The sequence below is a fragment of the Vulpes vulpes genome, chromosome 2 (genome assembly GCF_048418805.1).
Source record: "Vulpes vulpes isolate BD-2025 chromosome 2, VulVul3, whole genome shotgun sequence".
In the NCBI taxonomy this organism is placed as follows: Eukaryota; Metazoa; Chordata; class Mammalia; order Carnivora; family Canidae; genus Vulpes; species Vulpes vulpes.
In genome coordinates, this window is record NC_132781.1 from 143,920,424 (window position 1) to 143,945,624 (window position 25,201).

A 25,201-nucleotide genomic window follows, 5' to 3' on the forward strand; every position below is an offset into this window, starting at 1 on the left:
AGTTTGGGTGCCGCGCTCGGCAAGTGCCCGAGAGATGGAGGCGAGCTTCTATCCGGCCAGACAGCTGCGGCCCGGGAGGCCCCCCCCACGCACCCCCCTTCCCACGGCTCGGCGTGGCCACCTGGTTACTAGGAGCCTCGGGCGCGGTCCCCTCCCCCCAGGGTGCGGAGCCCGGGGTCCCGGGGACTGGCTTCGCCCACGGCCGAGCTGGCCTGGGCCGCGCCTCCCGAGGCCAGGGGCGGGCTGCAGCGTCCAGGGCAAGCGGCGGCCCCTCCCCTCCCCCCGGCTGGAGCTGAACTCGGATCCCAGGCCGGTCCCTGCTCTCCGCCCGCCCCGGGCTCGGCGGCGCCACCGCCGCCGCCGCCTCCCCGCGGAGTGACGCGCCCTGCAGCCAACCGGGGCAGCCGGGGGGGAGGTCCGGGAGGGGTCCTGGGCGGAGCCGGGCCGCCCCTTATCCCACGGGCTCGGGGCTGCTTCTCCCGAAAACTTCAGCCCTAATTGTCCTGGGAATGTCCGAGGTAGAGAAAGGGAGCGAGGGAGCACCGAGGGGCTGGGAGATCGGGGCCCTTTGAGAAGGATCCGGGTGGCGGGAGAGTCGCCCCTCCCCCCCCCAAAGCCCCAAACCCATCACGTTCCCAAACCTTTCCTCGATCCTCTTCTCCGCGCCCCCGCGAGCCCGCGATCCAGGGGATGGAGAACTCGGGGCGAAGGAGCGCCGAGCCAGGCGGCCAGCGGGAGGGAGGCCGGGCCGCGGGCGGGAGGCGGACCGGCGTGGGGCTGGCTCTTCCCCACTCGCTTATTTTTTTTTTTTTTTATGGGGTGGGGGTGGGCTGCTTTCTGGTAGCTCTTAAAGAAACGAAGAAACACTCACGGAACGGGACTTCCTCCCCCCCGCCCCAAATCCCGCCACGGGACTCCCTCCCCCCGCGGGCCGGCGCGCCTAGCGCCGGAGTTGGGAAGTTCGCCGCGCGCCCGCAGCCCGGGTCTCCAGCCCCCGCCGGCCGGCCCCACCCCCCGCCCCCCACCCGGGAGGCTTAATTCCGGGGAGGGCATGCTAATTCGGGCCGGCCCAGCCTGCGGGGGGGGCGGGGGCGGGGGCGGGGGCGGGGGGGCGCAGGCCGGGGCGCCGGGCGCGCAGAGGCGAGGAGGAAGGCCCGCGGCGGCCGGGCCGCGGAGTCCCGGGCGGTCGCGAAGAGGGTTAACCCAGTGTCGGGCGGCGCGGCGCGCAGAGCCAGCCCCGCGGCCGGCTTATTGGGCCAGCGCGCGGAGAGACAGGGGTCTGCAGCAAATCACGAACTAATTGATTAAGGCGAGCGGGTTTGAATAGCGCTGGCCCGGTGCCAATCGCCTTTCAAAGAGCCCCTCTATGATTAATCGCAATGCATTATTGATAATCATAATTATAGCAGGACACATGCGCGCTGCGCCCGGGGCCGGGGAGCCGGGGAGGGGGCGGGCGGGCCGGCGGGCGGGGGGAGCCGCCGCCGCCGCCGCCGCTCGATTTCCGTAATTTTGAGAAGATTTTTTTTTAGTAATTTTTTATTCTGCCCCAGCTGATGTTTGAGCCAGCATGTCGCGGAGGAAGCAAGCGAAGCCTCAGCATTTCCAATCCGACCCCGAAGTGGCCTCGCTCCCCCGGCGAGATGGTGAGTGCTCCGGCCCGCGCCGCGGACACACACGCGCGCACACACGCACTCGCACTCACACTCACGCACACCCGGACCCACGCACACGCGGCTGGCCCCCGCGCCCACCGCCCCGGCCGCCGCCGCCGCGTCCCCGCTCGCCTTGCCCCCTCGGCGGGTGCCTCCTTTCCTCCCTTCATCCCTTTCTTTTCTTTTCTTTCTTTTCTTTTCTTTCTTTCTTTCTTTTTTTTTTTTTTCTTTTAATTTCCAACTTGCCTGCACCGGGCTCCCCCCCGCCCCCCCCCCCGGCCCGGGGAGAGCAAACACTTCTCCCGGCAGGACCTTTCCGGAGTTGCTGGGTCCCCCCGGGGGGAGCAGAGCGGGCACGCGGGCCCGGCTCCTCCGGCCCGGCTTTTCCGGGGAGCGGCGGCCGGGGCCCGGGCGGCCGGTCGGCGAGGGGCGGGCGGAGGTCGGCCGCGCGGGGCCCCTGGCGCTTCCCCGCTCGGTGCCCGGGGGCCCCCCGGCCGGCCCCCGCCGCCCCGGCCCTGCTGCCTGCGGGAAGGAAGTTTACTGGGTGCTCGGGGCTGACTCCCAGCGCGGGGAGCCCCCTGTGCCGCGCCCCCCCCCAAGCGCTCACACCCCACCTGGGCCCGCGCAGGGGCGTGGGGTGCCTTTAGGGGCTCAGGGCTGCCGGAGGCCGGGGACCTGTGTCGGGGCGCCGATGCCGGACACGCCGGGGTCGGGGCAGGGGCGGAGAGGGCTCTTCGCGGCTGGTTGCTTCGGGGCACCGTGCAGGCTGACGGGGAACGGCGTTGGGGTCCGGCTACGCAAGTTTATTCCCGCATCTTTTCTCCCAGTACATGCACCCCACCCCCGCCCCCGAGAAATCTTTACATTGAGTGTGCGCCCGCTGGGGATCGCGGTACCCTGTACTTCCAGGAACCCTAAGGGTCTTTTTCCAGGGCTGGGGGTGGGGGGGTGGGGGGGCTCTCAGGCCAGAGGAGGACCCCCCCCCCCCCCCCGAAACAGAGGCACTTCGCTTTCTCGGATGGAGGCGACAACTGCGTGGTCCCGAAGGGAATGAACAAGTCTGGAACAAAGTTTGTTTGAGGGCGCCGAGGCCGAGAGTAGGAGAGGTCCCGGCTGGGGATTTGGGGTGCGCAGGGAGCACACCTCGAATCCCTCCTCGTCCCTGGACGTGGCTCACTCTCGGGGCCTCCGCGCTGCCAGGCCCAGCGCCCGAGGCGCAGCAGCGGCGCCCGGGTCGGTCCCCGGCACGGTGCTCGCCTCTCGGCGGCGGGAGGACCAGGGCTACCCCGCCGGGGTCTCCGCGGCCCCGGGCGCCCCTCGGAATGCTCGAGCCTCGGGCTGCGTCTGGGGGTGTGGAGGAGGGACGTGGACCCCGACAGGGCTCAGAGGCGTGCCCTTAGGTCGGCACCTCTGTCCACCAAACTCTGCGGCCGCCCGGCCCCGAGGTGCTCGGGCTCCTTCCCAAGAGGCCTGCTTCTCAGTAGACCTGGGGCGCGGGGAGCCGCCAGAGCCCAGGCACCGAAGCCAGGGGACTCCCGCTGCCGTCACCCCGGCGGTCGGCGAGCGGGACTCCCGGCGTGGGGGTCCCTGTTAGAAATCCGGGGAGAGCTGAGACCGATTAAGAAAACTGTTTACAATATTTGCCCCCCCCCCCCCCAGTACTTTTTCGAGCTTCAAGCCATACCCCACAGTCGCTGCAATTTCTCAGTCTGCTGGGAAGAGTCCCCGAATCCCGCTTGCCACCCCAGGCAAATCCCGGGACGCGAGGCAAATCGGGGTGAAATTACCCCAGGCCGCGGCACGAGCTCCGAATATTTTTCCGGGTTTTCTCGGCTGGTTTCTTCTGCTTCTCGCCCCCACACCCGTCTTTTCCTAAAGTTTCTTGTGAGACCTTCCACCCCAGAACACTGTTCAAGTTCCCAGTTGGTGTAGGAAAAACCAAACGGAGAAGAAAGAGTTTTTCGGGTTTTGTTTTGTTTTGTTGGGGTTTGGGTTTGTTTGTTTGTTTTGGGGTTTTTTTTTTTTTTTTTTTTTGGTCCATTTTTACCGATTTCATACATTTTCAAAAAAGGAGAAGAAAGACTTGGGCTTCGTGGAGAAATGATGCCTGCTAGATAGATCCTTGCCTTTCTCCGGTCGCCTTCTAAATCCGGAATTTTTAATAGTTAAGGCTTCTCATAAAGCGATAGCATAAAAGGAGTTCACTACCTCTTACCATTATTATTTATTAGGACTTTTTTTTTTTAAGTTTATTTGAGCTTTGAGGTAAGTTAATTAAGTAACTGAATCAAGTTTCTTTTTTCTTTCTTTCTTCCTTCCTCCCTCTTTCTTTTTTCTTCCCATTCTTTCTCCCCCAAAGCTAGTTCATTGTCCTAAGAAGCAGTAAAGTGTTAGGGGCCCGGTGGCCAGCACTCCCCTCCAGGCTCTTTCTCACCTCTCCCCACCCCCTCTTTTTCTTCGGTGGTAATGGTTTTAGGTTATCACTGTTTTTACATGGTTGAACAATAAGTTTGGGGGAAGCTGCCTAGAGGGTAGATTTTGTAATAGGGTTACAGGATTTAGTATGTTGTAATAATATTAGTACACAACTAATCCTCCTCAGCGTCTGACTTACAGGAGGGCCTTCTACACTCTACGCCTTTTTATTTGGGAATAGTGGGGAGATAGTGGGCCCTGAGAGTACATGGCATCTCTCAAAGTTGCCTTTCAAAAGTCACCACCTTTTCTGCAAGGAATTCAGCAATCTCTATTCATCTCCCTACACAGGACACACACTTCACCAAGTTGTTGGGGTTTGGGGTGGTTTTGTGTGCTTTTTGGTTTTGTTTTGGGTTGGTTTTTTTTCACATATATAAAGGTTATTAAATTTTTTGGAAGACGGCGCCTCAATCAACATGCGCCTCACTCAACATGTTACCTTTTTCTCATGTCTTGAAATGGTCTGAAAATATGGTCAGTGAAACCTCGAACAAACCAAAGTTAAATGCAGTTGGTGTCCTTGACATACGCTGGCACCTCAAACATGATGATTTCTACCTAGAGCGGGACCTAGAAAAGTTTGTGGGCTCCAAGTCATGGGAGCCCAGAAGCAGAGACTCAGGCTGAGAGCAGCCAGGGCTGCTGCTCTGTGTGTCATGCATGTGTTGTGTGTGCGTGTGCGTGTGTGTGTGTTCATGCGTATACAAAGAAAACCAGAGCCATGCAAAACAGCCACACGGATAACTCCCTCAGAACAAGTTCAAGAAAACAAGATTATTTGGTCAGTCTTCCAGTGTTCATATTTTAATTCAGCTGTAATACCAGGAACCCCCTACATTAAACTGGGAAATTTTTCTGTTTCTTATGAAACCAAGATTATGACACATGTTACTTGTCTCTTAAATGGTATTCAACAAGTCTCAAATTATTTGTAGGACGATTACTGCCTTTAGAAAAATAATTTACCTAGATAAATAATTTTGAGGAAGGGGAATATTAGAATCTAATGATTTTCTGTGCTGGTTCTTTCCTAAGCTCTAGTTTTCAGAGAGATCTGTGTGTCTGTGTGTCTGTGTGTCTGTGTGTCTGTTGGGTTTTTCTTCCTTGGGTGGTGTTTTTAAGATTCAAGTAACTACAGGCATGGCCCATTCAGAATCCATTCATTTATTACAGTATTTTGGTGATCAGCTCTTGCAAGGAAAGATGATATTGGAAGAAAGATAAAAACACCCCGAACTCAAGATAAAACATTGACTCGACTCGTATAAAGTATCATAAACATTCCTCTTATTTATATTAATAATGAAATTCTATTATTTACCAAAGTAATTTACTCATTGTGAGCAGCTTAATGGCAAGACATTGATTTCTGGGCCTAAAAGGTTAGAGAGAACTATAATTAATTGCTTTTTTTGAAAAACCGACACCTGCACGATAAGGCAGTTGGAAAGAATTCGTGTTTCATCAGGCCTATTTTAAGTTTGTGGCATAATGGAAGATTCTGGATGAGAGAACGCAAACTGTTTTGGAGGGACTTGCTTTGGGCTGCAAATACGTTCTAAAATGTTAAAAACAAACCTACCAACAAGCAAAGTGTACATGGGCGTGAAAGCATGTATGCAAAAGTGAATTGGTGATACTGAGGGTCTCACAGTGTCTTGCACAGCAAGTTTCTCCTATGGTTTATAGGCACAAGTGCCAATTTATAGGTTACTCTTCGGGGACTTTATTTCATTTCTTTCTACGTTCGCAGGTAGCAAGTCCTCTTTACCAGGAGCCCTTTAGGAGACAGAAACCCCCATTTCTCCCGGTGGAGATCTTAGTGGGAACTCCAGCAGGCCAGCCAGCCAGCCAGCCAGAGTCCCCAGTCTGCTAAGTTTTTTGAAATGGTTCAAAGCCCAGTATGTAGTAACCAGAACAAAGTCCTCCTGCAGTCTTCATTCAGTTTTCCTAAGACATGGCGTGGTGCACTGCTCGCCACATCTCCCAAAACTCTCTTAGCTTCACCAAAACTGGAGGAATGTAGCAGCTTAGCAGAGATGGTAAATTACCCGGAGCCCCAGCACCCCTCCCCTCCCCCCCAACACACACAGAAAAAAAGTGTGTGGTGCCAGGCTTTAGAAAAGCTGAACGTGTCGAGCTGTTTTAACCTTTGCTAGCCTCCTCCTATGCAAAGGTGACAAGGTCCAGATCATAATATGTCCTTCAGTATCTTCCCAGTGACCCCCAAATTGAGTCTTGCTAGTCACTTAGCAGGAAGTTGGTAGTTTATTTTAGTTTCACCTTATCAGCCTGGCTTCTTTTCCTAACCTTCTTCCCCCGTCACCCTCAGATGCCAGACCCCCAAAGGAGAAGATTGACAGGTAGTCCCCATAGCTCAGTTCTACCCTCAAACAACAGGGATTTAGTTTCTTGTGCCTTTGCCAATGTTTATGTAGTCAAAGTTTAGATCTCGCCTTAAGGAGTCTCTCTTTTTACGCGTCACTGGAATAGGAAAGCCGCAAAGTTTTTGCACCAAACCCTTGCAACTGGAACCCCATCTAGTGTTCGGTTTGATTCATCCAAGGGGAAGACATTTTCCCCCTTCCGTTTATTGTGTCCATGAGGGGGGCTTGTACCGCAGCTCTCAAAGGAGTGTCTTGCCCCGGGTGTTATTTATTTATTTTTTTTCCCAGAGATACCGCTTGTATTCTTCTACGAGACAAGACCCTAACCCTGGCCAGAACGCGGAGGGAATTGAAGCCAGCCAGTCATGTGTCATTTGGTTGCATATAACAGGAAAACTTAAGACACTATCACAGAGAGTGTGCAGGGCATACGTTGGAGCGCTTGAAATTTCTTTGGCCTCTTACGCTTGACCCTCAGATGTAGGCTTTTCCCAGGTCTGGGCTAAAATATGTATGTACGTTATTATAACACTACGAAAAAGATAAAACAGCGATCAAAAATGCTGGTGATGGCCTTTCTAAATTGGTCTACGGCAAGGGACAGCCTGTAAAAATGATAAGCTCCAAAATCACAATCCTGAGAGGTTCTATTAAAAATGTTAATGGGATCTTCAGGCAGTGGAAAGTAAAGTGAAGGATCTTTCTGAAGAGCTCCAGCAAAGAAGACTAAATGCGGTAGAATAGAGTTGTTTTGTTTTGTTTTGTTTTGTTTTGTTTTCCTGGCTGGCTAAACCTTGCTGTGTGGGGCATAGTTTTATTTTTGTTTTCACAGTAGACAGATATACTGGAACACTTCAATTTTCTGCCTCCTATTCTGCAATGTTAGGTTGAGATGATGAGAAACTGACAAATTTGAATTGGGTGTCAAGTACCTAAATAGTATAAGACTTAAAACATCTGGGATTTTAGTATAAATTGGATGGAGCTGTAAGGTCAGCCCCTTCTCCTCTAAAAAAAGTAGAAACTTAAAAAAAAAAAATCCCAGAAAAATTCCAGATATCTTTTTGTGTGTACAAACTTAGCAAACCACTACTTCTCACATTTTCCTGCCTGACTAGGATTATAAAATTAATTTGTATGCAAGCTCCATAGAAAAGGACCTGGAATGTTACTTTCACCATAGTACAGGGAACGAGGCAACTGTATTTACTATAATGGGGTCACCAGTTGCAATCCTGTGTAACAGATTACTGAGAAACAAGATAGCAGACGGTCAGAAAAATGAATTAGAACACGTTAGTGTGTGTGTGTGTGTGTCTTATTACAACTTAAAATGTTCCCTCTGGTAGTTAAAGATTCAAACTAGTCCTCATGCTTTGTCTTTGTTGTTGTTGAGCTACTTCATTGCAATTCAGTTCAGAACACAGATAGATTGAAAGTTAAGAGCTATTACAGTATAGCGACACCTGCTTTTGAAATAAATCAAAATAGATACTGGATTTTTTTTTTTTGGGGGGCGTTCATAAACATCAGGAGATTAAATTAGTCGACTCTACGGTGAGATCAAATGTCAGCTTATTAAAATGTTGTGAAAATCCAAGCTTAAAACATGGGCAGCTTTTTAACACAGTCTCTTTCTTAGAAGCAAGCAGGCATTTATTTTTAAGCATCTACATTTTCCGTCCAGTTAGCACAATCCTAAATATAAAAATGTTCAGGTTGAAAAACTTGAAAATTCTCAAGTGAGTCTTGAAGCAGCACAAATGCCAGAAGTGGAGCGCAGGAAAGTAATAATCAGCTAAATCCTATAAAGTAACCTTCTTTTTATTTTGTCTATATATTATGAGAATATCAGATGTTTGCAAGTTATAAAGAATTAAAATGCCCTTTAATCGTGAACACAGATGTGCTAAATATTTGAAGCAACTACATTGTAATGTGTACAATTGATGAAGTCAGTTTTCTGATTTCCCTTGCTAGTTATTTAGTTCTGAATCTGTCATTATTTGTCTAAGCCCAGCTGACCAAGCAAAACTGTGTTTTAAAGTGGCTTTATGTTTTGATAAATGTGAGCTGGTTGAAAAGTATTTTCCACTGAATGCAGAGCTTAATAGAACATGCTGACATAATAGTTTTAATGCATTTTGTTGAAAATGTGTGAACAAACAGAATAGCTTTTGTTCCTTCATAATTGGCTGTAAAAGTAGATGGAAACATAACCATTACATATGGAAATGTGCAAAGAGAAAGAAATAACATTTCTGTTGAATATATTAGGAATTGCATTTCCTAGTTTAAAATAAGCATCTGAAATGGATGCATCATTTAAAATTGGTTGTCAAAATAAGAAGCTTTAAACAGAATTTTTGTCACATTATTTTTGTCCCAAGTTAAGCAACATAACTTCAGCGAATTTCGTTTAATATTTTGTTTACATTATTTTAAGGCAGGGAGAGAGACAGAAAGTGCTTAAAACAGCACCTTGAATGTGCACAGGAATCCGGTGCCAATTAGGATGATTAAACATTAAATTAAAACTGAATCATTATTGGTATTTTCTGCTACAGCTAAGATTTGTTTGGTATTGTTCATGCATTTTGCTCTATACCCTTGTGGAGATTAAAAGATGGGTATTAGAAAAGCTAGCTTGTTAAGTATAACTTAGCTACTCAAATAACACTCCCAGTGAATAAAGTGTGCATACATTTGGCATACTTCACCGGGGCTTCTCATCAACTTGGGCATCACTCAAGACAAATAGAGTTAAAGGAATTTCCAGAAGTTAGTATTTAGGTATTAATTATGTTTTCTGGAATGTAAAAATACTCAAGCTTTTTATTTTATTTTTATTTTTTTTTGGATGTTTACTACGAAAAGGCAAATGGCTGACTCTTTTGAGTTGACTCTGAAGTTTACTGAAAAAGCAACATTTTGAATCTGTATTTATTCATATTTGCAATTAGTTGGTTTTTTTTTTTTTTTCCTCCCTGCAAGTTTTCTGGGAGATTCAATTTGGAAGTCATGGAAACTAACTATTATCTGATTCAGTTCTGCAGAAAAGCATGCAGGGAGGTAATCCTTGAATTAAACAGTTTTTTTTTTTTTCACAGCCTTCGGAGATGACCACACTCCATTTGTACAACAGAAGTTGGTGTTCCCCATGCTGGGCAAACAATGGGACTCCATCCTGTCTTTGAATAGGATGTTAGCTTGGAGTTGGAGATTTTTATGTTTAATTTACAAATGGATCTTAGCGAGAAGAAATCTGAGCAACCAGTGGAAACAAACATGAAATAAAGGGATTTTTATAATGAAAGGTTCAGGACAATCTGTTAAACAATTGATAACAGTTAAGAGCAAACTGTTTTTAAAGGCATTCAGACAAGGAGAATTGCACAGCCTTTCCAAACTCGAAACCAAGAATTATTTCTTCCCTTCCCCTTAACAGCACATCCTTCTAGAAGTTGCTGTTGAATCAGAAATGTAAATCTTGTGCCAGTTTTTATAGATATAGAGAGCATTTTTGATGAAATATTTAGAGGCATAGCGTTGCCATTTGAAGCACAGTGGCATATATTCCTTGAAGAGCAGAATGGTAGCCAGGGCCGCATTCTTTAATTTTAAAAATAAACATGCCATGGGGTGATGTATAGGTGCCAGGCAGGCCTTGTAACGGATTATGATCATTGTGTTTCTCTTCCGTGTGTGTGTGTGTGTGTGTGTGTGTGTGTGTGTGTGTGTTGCTTTCTTGTTTGTATTCAGCAGAGTCTTGAGCAGTCTGGAGGATTTGTTACTGATGTGGCTAAAGTGTGTTTGTCACCAATCAGCCTTGGCTCAGGTTCTAGGTAGGGGCTGGAGGTGATTTTTAAGGTGTCAGTCTTCTGCTTGGTGATATGCATCCTCCCCCACCCCCCCTCCCCCGCCCCGTCAACAACTGATTGGAACCTGAATGACTACAAATTAGTTTAGTGACAGAACAAACTGTCACAGATATCTTTGAATCAGTTGAAAATGAATAAGGTTGACAGAAACTCAAGAGGCTAATAAGTCCTCAGAATGGTTGCCGGACCCTCTCTGGATGAGTAGACAATAAGGTGTATAAAATATTGGAAATCAATGTTTTGCTATGGAATTTCATTATGCACCAATGTCTTCAGTTCGTAGTATTTTATATTTTGATGGATTATCTGAAGACCTTGGCTATCTGAGATACGCGATTGATAGGAACTCCTCCACACCCTCAAAATTTAATTATGAACGTTCTTAGGTGCAATCGACTGGTTTTCAGGGGCCAGAGTTTTGAGTTTGGAAGACAGAACACGATTGGTCAGCCTCCACCTCCTTGTTTTGCAGTCACGGGTGACCCGGGGTGCCCTGGCCCCCTTTCTAACCCTGCACCTTTTGATATTTGCAGGAGACACAGAGAAAGGTCAACCAAATCGCACCACCAAGAGCAAGGACGCCCACGTCTGTGGCCGGTGCTGTGCCGAGTTCTTTGAATTGTCAGATCTTCTGCTCCACAAGAAGAACTGTACTAAAAATCAATTAGTTTTAATCGTCAATGAGAGCCCGGCCACCCCACCCGAAACCTTCTCTCCCACTCCCCCTCCCGAGCATCATCCCGATGAACCACAAATGAATGACCCCGCTAACAAAACAGATCAGGCCGACTGCAGTGACCTTTCGGAACACCGCGGCCGCGACAGGGAAGAGTCCATGGAGGTGGAGGCCCCGGGGGCTAACAAAGGTGGCGGTGGCGCTCCGGGCGGCGGCGGCGGCGGCGGTGGCAGCGGCGGCGGTGGCAGCAGCAGCGGTGCCACGCCGGGCGGCGGCGGCGGCGGCCCCTCCACAGGTACCTCAGCGATCACAACCTCTCTACCTCAACTCGGGGACCTGACGACACTGGGCAACTTCTCCGTGATCAACAGCAATGTCATCATCGAGAACCTGCAGAGCACCAAGGTGGCGGTGGCCCAGTTCTCCCAGGAAGCGAGGTGCAGCGGGGCCTCCGGGGGCAAGCTGGCCGTCCCGGCCCTCATGGAGCAGCTCCTGGCCCTGCAGCAGCAGCAGATCCACCAGCTGCAGCTGATCGAACAGATCCGCCACCAAATACTGCTGTTGGCTTCTCAGAACGCAGACTTGCCAACGTCTCCTAGTCCTCCTCAAGGGGCTTTACGAACATCTGCCAACCCCTTGTCCACACTAAGCTCCCATTTATCTCAGCAGCTGGCGGCGGCAGCTGGATTAGCACAGAGCCTCGCCAGCCAGTCTGCCAGCATCAGCGGCGTGAAACAGCTCCCCCCCATCCAGCTACCTCAGAGCAGTTCCGGCCACACCATCGTTCCACCCAACAGCGGCTCTTCCCCCAACATTAACATTTTGGCGGCAGCGGTGACCACCCCGTCCTCGGAAAAAGTGGCTTCGAGCGCTGGCGCCTCGCACGCCGGCCACCCGGCAGCCTCGGCGTCATCCTCACCAGCTTTTGCAATAAGCAGTTTATTGAATCCTGCATCTAATCCACTTCTACCTCAGCCGGCCCCCGCTAACTCGGTTTTCCCCAGCCCCTTGCCCAACATCGGAACGACTGCAGAGGATTTAAACTCCCTGTCTGCCTTGGCCCAGCAAAGAAAAAGCAAGCCACCAAATGTCACTGCCTTCGAAGCGAAGAGTACTTCGGATGAGGCGTTCTTCAAACACAAGTGCAGGTTCTGCGCGAAGGTCTTCGGGAGCGACAGTGCCTTGCAGATCCACCTGCGCTCCCACACCGGAGAGAGGCCCTTCAAGTGCAACATCTGCGGAAACAGGTTCTCCACCAAGGGGAACCTCAAAGTCCACTTCCAGCGCCACAAAGAGAAATACCCTCATATCCAGATGAACCCCTATCCCGTGCCTGAGCATCTGGACAATATCCCCACGAGTACCGGCATCCCATACGGCATGTCCATTCCTCCGGAAAAGCCGGTCACCAGCTGGCTAGACACCAAACCGGTCCTGCCCACCCTGACCACTTCGGTCGGCCTGCCGTTGCCCCCGACCCTCCCGAGCCTCACACCGTTCATCAAGACCGAAGAGCCAGCCCCCATCCCCATCAGCCATTCTGCCACCAGCCCCCCAGGCTCAGTCACCAGTGACTCCGGGGCCCCCGAGCCGGCCCCCAGAAACCTGGGTGGGCTCGCGGATGAGGCCGAAGGGTCCACGGTGCCACCCTCCGGTGGCAAAAGCGAAGAGAGTGGCCTGGCCCCCGGCTCAGCCGCGGCGGCCAGTGGCAGCTGTCTGAGCTCCCCGGCGGCAGACGGTGGCCCGGGCAGTGCCACCGCCTTCACCAACCCCTTGCTGCCGCTCATGTCTGAGCAGTTCAAGGCAAAGTTTCCGTTTGGGGGCCTCCTGGACTCGGCCCAGGCGTCAGAGACATCCAAGCTGCAGCAGTTGGTAGAGAACATTGACAAGAAGGCCACGGACCCCAATGAGTGTATCATCTGCCACCGGGTCCTCAGTTGTCAGAGCGCCTTGAAGATGCACTACCGGACGCACACCGGGGAGAGGCCCTTTAAGTGTAAGATCTGCGGCCGGGCTTTCACCACAAAAGGGAACCTTAAAACCCATTATAGTGTCCATCGTGCTATGCCCCCGCTCAGAGTCCAGCATTCCTGCCCCATCTGCCAGAAGAAGTTCACCAACGCTGTGGTCCTGCAGCAGCACATTCGAATGCATATGGGCGGTCAGATCCCCAACACCCCGGTCCCCGACAGCTACCCCGAGTCCATGGAGTCAGACACGGGCTCCTTTGACGAGAAGAATTTCGACGACCTGGACAACTTCTCCGATGAAAACATGGAGGACTGTCCCGAGGGCAGCATCCCTGACACGCCCAAGTCCGCGGATGCGTCCCAAGACAGCCTGTCTTCTTCGCCTTTGCCCCTGGAGATGTCAAGCATCGCTGCTTTGGAAAATCAGATGAAGATGATCAATGCCGGCCTGGCAGAGCAGCTGCAGGCCAGCCTGAAGTCCGTGGAGAATGGGTCCGTCGAGGGGGACGTCCTGACCAACGATTCGTCCTCGGTGGGTGGTGATATGGAGAGCCAAAGTGCTGGCAGCCCGGCCATCTCAGAGTCTACCTCTTCCATGCAGGCTCTGTCCCCATCCAACAGCACCCAGGAGCTGCACAAGTCACCCAGCGTGGAGGAGAAGCCACAGAGAGCAGTACCAAGCGAGTTTGCCAATGGCCTGTCCCCCACCCCCGTGAATGGGGGGGCTTTGGACCTGACATCCAGTCACGCAGAGAAAATCATCAAAGAAGATTCTTTGGGGATCCTCTTCCCTTTTAGAGACCGGGGTAAATTTAAAAACACTGCTTGCGACATTTGTGGCAAAACCTTTGCTTGTCAGAGTGCCTTGGACATTCACTACAGAAGTCATACCAAAGAGAGACCATTTATTTGCACAGTTTGCAATCGCGGCTTTTCCACAAAGGGTAATTTGAAGCAGCACATGTTGACACATCAGATGCGGGACCTACCATCACAGCTCTTCGAGCCCAGTTCCAACCTCGGCCCCAATCAGAACTCGGCGGTGATCCCCGCCAACTCGTTGTCATCTCTCATCAAGACAGAGGTCAACGGCTTCGTGCATGTCACTCCTCAGGACAGCAAGGACACCTCCACCAGTCACGTCCCCTCTGGGCCTCTGTCCTCCTCCGCCACGTCCCCAGTTCTGCTCCCAGCCCTGCCCAGGAGAACTCCCAAGCAGCACTACTGCAACACGTGTGGCAAAACCTTCTCCTCGTCGAGCGCCCTGCAGATCCACGAGCGAACTCACACTGGAGAGAAACCCTTTGCTTGCACTATATGTGGGAGAGCTTTCACAACAAAAGGCAATCTGAAGGTACCTCACTCTCTCTGTCCCTCACCCAGCCACCCACCCAGCGGCCCTGTCACTGGTCACCATTGATTATCTGTAATGCATGCTCCCCACCCCCAACCCCCAGCCAGCAGCCCCCACAGGCAGGATATGCAGGGAGAGAGTTCTCGTGAGGGTACCTGCCACGTGTGGCTGACGGCAGAGAAACAAGGGTGCCCGTGCGAGTCATGATCATGCCGGGGACCTGGGGATCCAGGACAGGCTGCGGCCTGCCGAGCATGAGAGCGCCTGCAATCGTTTGGTACGCCTAAGCCAAATAGCAGCCCATCCCCGCTGTCTCGCTAAGTGCACCAAATGAATTGCCTTACCTACCAAGCAAGACAGCCCGGCGTTGCCATGGGGTATTGATTAAAGACCTCCACGTGGCCTGTGTGCAGCCCGTATCACTTAATAATTACCGTCCTCCTCGGCGGATGCATCTATTTTTCATAACTCCGCAGTCCAGCACGGCTTGCGTCCCGAAAAAAAACAATAACGTCACACTGCTCTGCTAATGGGCATTATGATAATTGATTATACAACATTTCCTGCTGATATGTGTTGGAAATAAAAGCAAATATGCTTAGGTTCTAGAGCAACAGTTGAGCGCTCTTACTGTGTACATTTTTTCTGTTGACAGAGTCTTTCTCTAGAGATTGCTGCCAGTAATGCGAGATGAATAATTACTTTCTGGCTTTGCTCGCCGTGCTTGGGCCCTCCGATGGGCAATCTGTGAGGGGTACTTTCTTCCCATCTGAAAAGGACATTTATAGGGTAAAGGGTGTCAGATACAATACTTACCATCGCAATGAGAGTGGACATAACAATTCTAACCCTGAAAGGAGCTATCTGCGACTGACTGGCTTGCTTGAGGCCATTATAAGCTAAATACGGGTGATAAAAAAAAGAGTAAGTAAGGCAGGCATCTTGGCCCAGGAAGAGGGAAGGCGGCCCAGGGCTGGGGAGAGCACACGCGTTATTACCAGGCGGCCGGAGTGGACGGTTCCCGTTCCCTTCTCCGCGGTCTGGCACTTTAATAAGAATAGACATGTGGGCCACTGGCTTTGTCGAGTGTTGGGATATGAGCTGAGACAGATTCAACTATTAAGCTTCTCCCTTCCTCTCTCTCTCTCCCCTTCTTTCTTTTTCTTTTTCTTCTTCTTCTTTTTTTTTTTTTTTTTCCTTCCAACCCCCCCACTCCCCTGCCTCATCTCAGGTACACATGGGCACTCACATGTGGAATAGCACCCCTGCGCGACGGGGTCGGCGGCTCTCTGTGGATGGCCCCATGACATTTCTAGGAGGCAATCCTGTCAAGTTCCCAGAAATGTTCCAGAAGGATTTGGCGGCCAGGTCAGGAAGCGGGGATCCTTCCAGTTTCTGGAATCAGTATGCAGCGGCGCTCTCCAACGGGCTGGCCATGAAGGCCAATGAGATCTCCGTCATTCAGAATGGTGGCATCCCTCCAATTCCTGGAAGCCTGGGCAGCGGGAGCAGCTCACCTATTAGTGGGCTGACGGGAAATCTGGAGAAGCTCCAGAACTCAGAGCCCAGCGCTCCTCTGGCCGGCCTGGAGAAGATGGCCAGCAGCGAGAACGGAACCAACTTCCGTTTCACCCGCTTCGTGGAGGACAGCAAAGAGATTGTCACAAGTTAAAGCAACTCTGGCTGGAGAAACAGCATCCCCAACCCCCCCACAACACCCCATTCAGAACAAGACCCACGGTTGCCTCCTCCTCCTCCTTACCCATTCCCACCCCCACCCCCCACCCCTTCCCTTCTGGTTCCCCCAGATCTATGAACTACAACATTATGAAGACATTCTTTTGTACCTTGTTCAACTTCTAGAGTTATAAGAAAGCTTATTTATTAGTGAATATAACCTGGCTTTGCAAACAGAATGCAAGCGTTAACTTTGGTCTTCTGTATTTTGGACTAAATACTAATTGACTAGAGTGCTATAAACTTGCTGTAACATTTATGGCAATCGCAAGTTGCCCTGCTAGGCGGTCTTAATCTGGCATTAACTTATTTTCTATATCCGGTTTAATATGAATCTGGTGTCGATGCAATGCCTCAGTGATGCATTAGATCTCTAATAAAGTCTGTATATAAATGTACACTTTGATCCTGCTGGAGAATTTTATCAGCAAACACATTGTCTAATCTTTCAAAACAAATTTAAGCAAAGGACTGAAAGTACAGACTGATCAATGTGGTTCTTTGAAAGGTTTGGGGTTTTGTTTTTGTTTTTGTTTTTTGATTTTGATTCGAAAATTCAACCTGCTTTTTTTTTTTTTTGTAGATTTAACCATTTCCGTTTTGAACTGCTATTTGTATTGTGCTTTTTACTTGAGTCGTCCTCAATGTTGATAAGTTTCTGTACAGTAATAAGCACGCAGAATTCTTTAGAGAAAATACAAGTGTTGTTTTGGTAGTTGAAACTGAGACGTAACATTTTGCCTTGTAGGTATATTCACAATAGAAAATGTGTGCTGGAATTACACAATGCTGCTAAGTATGGCATCTTGAACAACCGTCAGTGGAGAAAATGTAGATGCTCTTGTATATACGATAAGAAATATCACTTTCATTAAAATGTACATATGTTCCTTACAAGAGCAAATGCTTCTTCTTGATCAAGAGAGCAGGTATAGTGTTTGTTTATTTTGTATTAGGTATGGAAGAAAACAAAATTGGACTGTTACATGCACTTTCTTGGAAAGTTGAAAGGAAATGGGGGGTCCAATTTCTTTAACATTTAATACTTACTAACAACAGAGATACTGTAATTTTACTCAAGTAATCAAATACATTTTTTTTTTGCAACAGATAAAACAAAATACTGTGTCTGTGTTTTTAGAGTGCATTTCTATTTAGCCAGGCCCCGAAATGTATTTTAACATTTCCCCAGGCACCAGTAAAGTGTATGTGAGTGTGTATCTCTCTCTCTCTCTAAATAAGGAATTGTAAAAGGCGTAACAGAAACAGGTTTGCATGGGCCTGTGGGTTTTTTTTTTTTCCTTTCTCTTTCATTTTGTCGTTTCTCTTTTTAATTTGGAGGATCTAGATATTTTCCCAGTCATCCATGACTCATCTGGGCACTCAACCCCCACCCCTCCCAAGAAGGAGGAAAAATGAAATAAAAAGCAGTTCTTGGAGGTTTCATCTGAACAGGTCATCCTTGAAGCGGGACATTTGGCCCATTTAGATTTCAGGTTTATTTCAAGGGTGCTGGATCCGCTTCCCTTGATTCAGTGGCTTTTTTCAGGCAGAGAAAGCCCCATGGCTGCAGAATGCCCGATGCAGTGGGGGTTATATCATCTGACTCTGAAACTAGGCCTCAACCCACAGAGGTCAACCGGGCTGTTAATTAGTCTTTCAGGCATTGAGACACACACATGCATGTTTGAAAGAAAAAGTCCATTACAACTTGAACGTTTCGTCACCAAAATTCAATCTGATCCTTCCTCTCTCCCTTTTGTTCTAGGGGAAACATGTTTTTCTCCTGAGCACTATTTTGGGGTGAGGAAACACGGACAGGGTGGAAGTTGGTGTCTACAGGGGTCCGGCGATTTGTTTCTTTCAGGGAGGTAGGTGGTGAGCCGCCAGCAGGCCGCCGCTGGCCAGGGGCCCTGCACCCAGGTAAGGGACAAGCATCGGGTCGCCTCCCAGCAGGAGTCTGCGCCCGGACTCGCCTCCCCAGCTGCGTGGCTCGGCCGGGGGCACCAGGCCAGGACCACGCGGGGACGGGGTGCTGGTGGGGCCGTGCGCGGCGTTGGGGTGCACTTGGGTGCACGAGAACTGGGGGCTGCCCCTGTGCAGTCGGGGCCACGCGCCCCAAGAGAGCGGGGACGCGCAGGGAAGGCCGCGGGTCTGGCCAGAAGCTTGCGTCCTATGGAAGGCAGAAGGGGAGGTGTCCGTGGCCCCTGGGGCGCCCGGGCCGCGTGGCCTCGGGGTCGGACCCAGGGATGGAGCCTGGGGACAGGCCCCCGGGAGGGGCGGGCTCGCAGTGCCCGCTGCCCCGCCCCGCCGCTCCGGATGCGCCCGGCGGGCCTGGCCCTGCCGCCCCCGCCCCCCCCCCCGCCCCCCAGGTCACGGCCCTGCGCCACCCGGGGCTGCGCGTCCGCTTCCGCGAGCCGAGCCGGGCGGTCGGGGCGGGAGTCGGGCGACTGTTTCTCTCGCGGCGCCCCTCCGACCTCCAGCCTTCCAGCGCTTTCTGGAGGGGAGTTGAGGGGAGCCCGGGCAGACTTTCCCGGGGCGCCGGAGCCCCCGAGTCCCGGCCCCTCCCTGCGCCCTTGTCCCCGCGGGGCCAGCCTCCGCGCACCAGCTCGAGCCACTGATGCTGACCTGCCCTCTCGCCTCGCGCTTCACTCCCGGCCCCGGGCTGCCCCTCCCTGCGCGAGCCCCGCCTCGGCCTTGGGGCTCAGCCCGCGGGAGGGACTCGGTGCAGGTTGGTGAGGCGACGAGGTTTCCGTCCCCGCGCCCCAGGCCGGCGCCCCAGGTCGGCGCCCCGGCCGCCCCCGCCCCCGCCCCCGCCCCCGCCGAAACGTGGGAGTTGCACGGGGGTGGCTTGGAAACCGAGAAGAACCGAATTTCCTGGGTTGCTGCTGCCCGCAACGATGACGGCGAAGGTGACGACATTTTTGAACTAAAAATACTGATTTGGGTGACATGCACCCCCGTTGCTATTTTTAAAACGTGCACCGTGGAAGTACAGGAAAGCACAGCGAGTCCCGTAACGGACCCCCTCGTCTAGAAAACATGCGTGGAAGGGCGGTGTAGTGATGGCCAAGGACCCGGGGAGGGAAGGAGAAGAGAGAGCAGGACCGGCCTGCGCTGCCCGGGACACCCCTCCCACGAAAAATGACCCTGGGGGCGGGGGTGGGGGAGGGGAAAGCAGGTTCCCGCCGACCAGTTAGAGACACCTGAAAATGACTTTTGAGTTTAGAGTTTCCCCATCTCCGTCCTCCCAGGGAGGCCAGGTTGATTCAACTAACTTTTATAGATGGGGTGGACGGTGGAGGGTGGGGGGGGGGGGGGCAGGTTTTTTTTTTTTTAATTAGAAAAAGCGTTCATACAGAAAATCCTAAATGATTTGCAGTTGACATAAACTTCTAGCAGTAGATTATTTGCTTATTGTTTTTGGCGTGTTGTGAATGTCAAGCATGAGAGAACCTGAAGGGAAGAGGGAGAAAGAAAAAGCTCCTGCTCTGTTAAAACTTAGCAGCCCCCTTAGAAAAATAAAGCCTCGGAACCTTTACTAGGAGTCACACAACTCTACCCCAAGTGAAACAAATGTCAGAGGGGGTAACAAAGTGGGAAAACATGCAAAGTGCATTTCAAAGGGTTCCACAGTAAAGCGCAATCTGAGATTCACGGAAAGTGGAGAAGGATAAGACAGGAATTAGGTCATCGCGTCCAGACCCCAGGAAATATGTTTAGATCAAAGCCTGCTCCGTTAGAATAAACAAAACAGGGCCCATTGGGCCCTACCAATATTTTCATCTCCGCGCTAAGAGCTGCTAATCTAACTGGCTCTAGTGGATGAAAGCGGCTAAAAATCACAACTGTAAAAATGACTAAGTAAAAAAAATGTCCTCTCAACTATAATAGGAAGATAAAGATTTAGATTTGAGCTAGAAAGTAACAAGATCCAGGCCCAGATCAACACAAACTTCCTGGAATTTTAGCTCTAACTAAATTATCTAATCCCAGGCCATTGTTCCCTTCTTGTCCGCACTCCCACCCCCCCACCCCCAACCAACCCCTGCAATTGAGTATACCAGATGATTTACATAAAAAAATTGTTAAATTTTAACTGCGGTCTAAAAGCATTGCAGGAGGCCGACTTTTGGGTTCACTTACTTTACATTCCTTAAGGACCTACCCCCCACAAACCCCACTGTCGCCTGCCCCCCAGGCAGTTGTTGCGGGGAGAGCATGCTGGCCTTATTGTTATGGATGGTTCTTTAAGGCCAGTCTTTGAGTTTGGTCTCTTTCCATGGCGGCCAGATAGACGGAGACCAGAGCTTCTGTCATAGAAGCCAACCTTTGGGTCCATACTATTCAGCAGCCCTTGATACTTTAGCAGGGAAGCCCAAGTAACTGTGTAAAGCTTTCTTTCACAGCAGAGCTGATGGCCTTAAACCAACTGCCAGGGAACATTTGATAGATAGAAACATCCAGAAACGGGACAGGAAATCCCAGTAAAGGAAAATTCACCCAGGCTAAATCCAGGATTGTAGCTCCTTGCTGAGCCGGGTTTCCTCTTAACTGTTTAAACATATGATTTGGCTCCTCTTGTGTTTCTACGGCCATCTGAGCTCAAGTTTAACAAAGACTCAGGGACTGCCTGTCAGCTTGGCTCTGGCCCCCTCTAAAGCCAGGATGAGGGGGGTGGGGCCTGTGCTGGGCCTTTATAAACACCCCCAGGAACAGGCCATCTTCTGTGTGGGGCCCTTGGCGACTCATTCACGGAGGTCAAACCCAGCATCAGTTTTTGATGATCCACGGAGGGCTTTGAAGACAAGTGGCACTGTGTTGGAGCTTACACAAACCCATCCTTCCTTGTTAGGCCCAGGGTGGAACCCCATCCAGCTTGCCAAATGCGGCTGAATCCCGATGCAGCGCGGTCGGTTGGTTAGGACATGGGTGCGGAGAGAGACCAGGGGTCATGTCATCTTCTTGTAATCACAGCCACATCCAGTATGAAGCTCCAGTCACCTGGAAACGTGGGTAAACGTGCCATATCGCAGGCCCCACTCCTGATGTAAGGGACAGAGAGGGACATAAGAGCTTGTGGAGCTCCTTCTACATTCAGAATCTGCGGTGCTTCTGCAGGTCTCATCTTGTTACAGTTCTGTGAGACAGACAGGACCACTGTCATTTACCAGATGACAAAACTGAGTCCCAGAGAGCAGAGAAGGAACGCCTGGATGCCAGGAGATGTGGAGTTGTCACTTGCTTGACCATCAGCCCCAGGGCACAGTCCTAACTTGCCTGATCCGTGGACCACCTTCCCCATCTGTACCACACAAGGTTTGCTTCCCATCGGTATTTCCAGTAACTTCTGTCAGACTCTACCATGTTCACCACGTCACATCATTGGGGTCCCACCTATATTCTTACTTACTTACTGGATGACTTCATTTAAGTTACTCCCTTTTTAAAAACCTATGTATATTTATTTTAGAAGGAATAAGGAAACACCAAATTTGATTCTCTTCAATAGTCTTTCCAATCACAACCATTGGGTGCCGTGCCCCAACTCCAAATAACACCGACACCACCACATCACACCAACACACCCGCTGCTCTGTCCTTTCCTCATTTTCAACTGCCTCTTGCTTTAGACAAGCATGAAGCCTGGGTGCTCTTAAAGAGTTTTCTTTCCTGGTCGCCATCCCACTCCTCTACTTGTCAGCACACCTTGGCGCTGGCCCAGAGTTTTTCCAACTGCGGGTCAGGACCCATCGGGGAATTATTATGAAGTCAGTCTAGAAGTCATCATCAGCGTTATCTTTAAATGTAATAGAGTAGAAAGGATCAGAATATATCACACTCAATAGTAAGGGTCAGTCGTGTCCTTACTCATCTCAAGGGATGTGTGTGTGCACATTTGTGCATGTGCGTGGGTGCACCAGGACACACGATAAATGTATTTAGCATGGGTTGCCATCGAAAAAGTTGGAAAGCCACTTATGAAGGCCCCGAGAAGTACAGCTGACCCCTCTCTCTTTCTCCTCTGAAATCATAGCACCTGGGGCTTTAGAGGGGAGACTGGCAGTCAGTTTTGGGGATGGGAGGAGTGGTGGTGAAGGCACAGGCCAATAACCTCAGCTTCCAGCTCTCTGCAATGACTCATCCACGATGCAGAGTTTTCTAGCTGCCACTCAGGCAGGAAAAGAGAGACTAGCGACTGGGCTCATGCTGCTCATCTGTGTGTTCTCCTCTCCCGGGCTGCTTCCACGTGGAGGATTTTAAAAGCATTTTGCCATAAAGAGGATTTCTCTGTAAACGCACACATGAGTGCAAAAGAGAAAAACAAAACAAAACTGAGCGCTAAAGCTTACTTGGTGCAGTGAGCTGCACTGTCCCATTAAGGTCCCTTGCCCCATTGGTAACGGGCTCCAGCTCTTGGATACCTAAGGTAACTTCCTTCCTGAGTCCCATTTCTGAGCATCCTTAGTCACAGTGCTCACTATGGGGTTTCCGGGGCCCAATAAATAGTATGTGGTCCTGAGCCATCATTCCTAGAAGAGTCCCTTTCAGAAACACTGCTCAGAAAGGGAGGTTGTCGGTGGCCTTCAGCAAAGATTTCATTTTAACAAACACGTGTGTGCTTGTGGGGGTGCACACACACCATTATCTAAATCTCCAGAGCCACGAATGGCCAGGAAGACCCTTCTTTGTTTGAATAGACATGAGTCAGGGAGCTGGGGCCTGAGTTATTTATATTTATCCTTCCCAGTTTCAGTCCAATACTTCTTAGGTAAATTATAATAAAAAGAGTTACTGTGGTAGCTCATGTTATCGGCACCAGGTCTCTGGCTGTTTCTCCTCCATTGCTTTGGCATGTAACTTGCAGTGCCATCCCCCGTGGGGCATTTGAACTTCCCCCACCTCGTTGGCCTTGGCCCCTTGGCTTGCTTTGTCCAGATGCGATGGTTGTGCCACTTTCATTCCTGGGGACTCAAGACTCCTGCACGTGTCTACTCATGGCCCTGGTACCTCTGCCATCACCATGAGAAGAACATTCCCACTGATCTCAGGAAAAGAATAGAGGCAACATGGAACCACCCCTAGTCACGCCCAACCTAGATCAGCCAAGGCCCAGCCAGGCCCAGTTGAGCGGAGCCGAACCACAGATGGGTGTTGCTTTAACCCACTGAGCTTGTGGGTGGTGTCTTACTAAACATCACTGGGGCCACTGTTAACCATTTCCATAAGATGTGTTTATAGTGGTTATGAAATGTCAGACATCATTTTAAATGTTTTATTTGAACTAACTCATTAAATTCCTCTAACGACCACATTAGGTGGGTACTATCATGACACCCATTTTATGAATAGGGAAACTAAGGTACAGAGAGATTCCCTGTAACGTCTAAAAGGACACCCCTGGTAAACAGAATCTCAACCCAGACAATCCAGCTCCAGAATGAGCATGCTTTGCTTTTAACCACTCCGCTATCCTTTTGCCCTGTCACAAATCTATTTTTTTAAAACGATTTTACTTATTTATTCATGAGAGACACAGAGAGAGAGAGAGAGTAGAGACACAGGCAGAGGGAGAAGCAGGCTCCATGCAGGGAACAAGACATGGGACTGGATCCTGGGTCTCCAGGATCACACCCCCGGCTACAGGCGGTGCCAAACCGCTGTGCCACCGGGGGCTGCCCCGCCCTGTCACAAATCTAAGAAACCACCTGCCCATCCCTCCCTAACTAAACCCCAGGCCCAGAATTATAAAATAAATAAATCAAATCTCCGCACTTTTCACTTTTTCTACTCCATTTAGAAGTCTCCAGAGAGGTAGGATCCTGCAGGATTCACAGGCAAGTGTTCTGCTCCCCAAACACCTGCTCTTGCCATGAGAACCCTCCTGACCAGGGTCCTTCATGCTCAGCGTAGAGTGTGGACAGAAAGAGCAGATCCACACTAACTGTAGATCCACACACTAATTCCAGTACCTCCCTTCAGTGAGCACTGGATGCTTTCTGCGCGTGATAATCATTATCTACCCTATAAAGACCTTGTTAATACTTACAGATCAAAATATTTTTGTATCTTTTCCATGGAGGGAATGATCCATCCACCTAGCAGTGTGTGGGGCTTTACTTCCCGCCCTCTTTCCTTCTCTCATGGGAAAACACATCAACTGGTTTCCCTTTTCTTTTTCACACACTACAAGTCATGCAATCTTTCACGGGGGGTGGGTGGGGGTGGGGGGGAGGAAGGAATGTTTCATCTGATTTATCACAGTGAAGAGATAGTTGGCAGGCATGAGTAGCTGTATACGTTTATCTCCCCGTGAAGAATATTGATGACATTCACATTTTCTTATGTGTGCAAAGCTAGATTTGCAAATTCCTGGAAAATGAAGGAAATGCTGAGGGAAATAGTTGAAATTTAGGAAGAGGGTCAGGTTTTCATGATCTGAACATGCCATGGGGGAGAAGGATGAGAAGGTTGGAGTTGCTGGCCTTCCTTCCTGTCTGGGTGCCACCCCCTGATTAGCCAGTATATTTGTTTCCTAGGGTGGTTGCAACAACCAAAACAACAGAAACTTAGTTTGTCACAGCTTTGGAGGCTGGAAGTCAGTCAAGATGATGGCAGAGCCATGTTCCCTCTGAAGGCTCTAGGGAAGGGGCACCTGGGTGGCTCAGTGGTTGAGTGTGATCCCGGGGTCAGGGATGGAGTTCCTGCTTCTCCATCTGCCTATGTCTCTGTCTCTCTCTATGTGTCTCTCATGAATAAATAAACAAAATCTAAAAAAAAAAAAAAAAAAAACACCTCTAGGGGAAAATCTTTCATGCCTTTTTCTTAGCTTCTGGTATCCCTAGTGATTTTTGGTGTAAAAACATCCTGTAGCTTGTAGACACATCCTTCCAACCTTTGCTTCCAGCAGCAGGTGATATTCTCATGTATCTTCCCATCATCTTTCCTCTGCAAGGACCTTCTCCATGTGTCTTCGCTTCTTTTTTTTTTTTTTAATTTATTTATTTATTTATTTATGATAGTCATACATAGAGAGAGAGAGAGAGAGAGGCAGAGGGAGAA

General features: G+C 50.4%; 1 protein-coding gene across 1 annotated transcript; it reads left to right on the top strand.

The window, feature by feature from the left end:
* Positions 1–496: 496 nt before the first annotated feature.
* On the top strand, positions 497–17,259 carry SALL1 (spalt like transcription factor 1). The gene is made up of 4 exons (XM_026011740.2): positions 497–518; positions 1,554–1,646; positions 10,935–14,401; positions 15,633–17,259. The coding sequence occupies exons 2-4, from the start codon at positions 1,571–1,573 to the stop codon at positions 16,071–16,073; spliced, it is 3,984 nt and encodes a 1,327-aa protein (XP_025867525.1). The 5' UTR covers positions 497–518; positions 1,554–1,570; the 3' UTR covers positions 16,074–17,259.
* Positions 17,260–25,201: the final 7,942 nt, after the last annotated feature.

Coding starts and splice junctions, on each gene's coding strand:
- SALL1 (XM_026011740.2), top strand. CDS start 1,571: ATGTCGCGGAGGAAGCAAGCGAAGCCTCAGCATTTCCAATCCGACCCC. Junction 1,647..10,934: donor CTCGCTCCCCCGGCGAGATG/GTGAGTGCTCCG, acceptor TGATATTTGCAG/GAGACACAGAGAAAGGTCAA. Junction 14,402..15,632: donor CAACAAAAGGCAATCTGAAG/GTACCTCACTCT, acceptor GCCTCATCTCAG/GTACACATGGGCACTCACAT.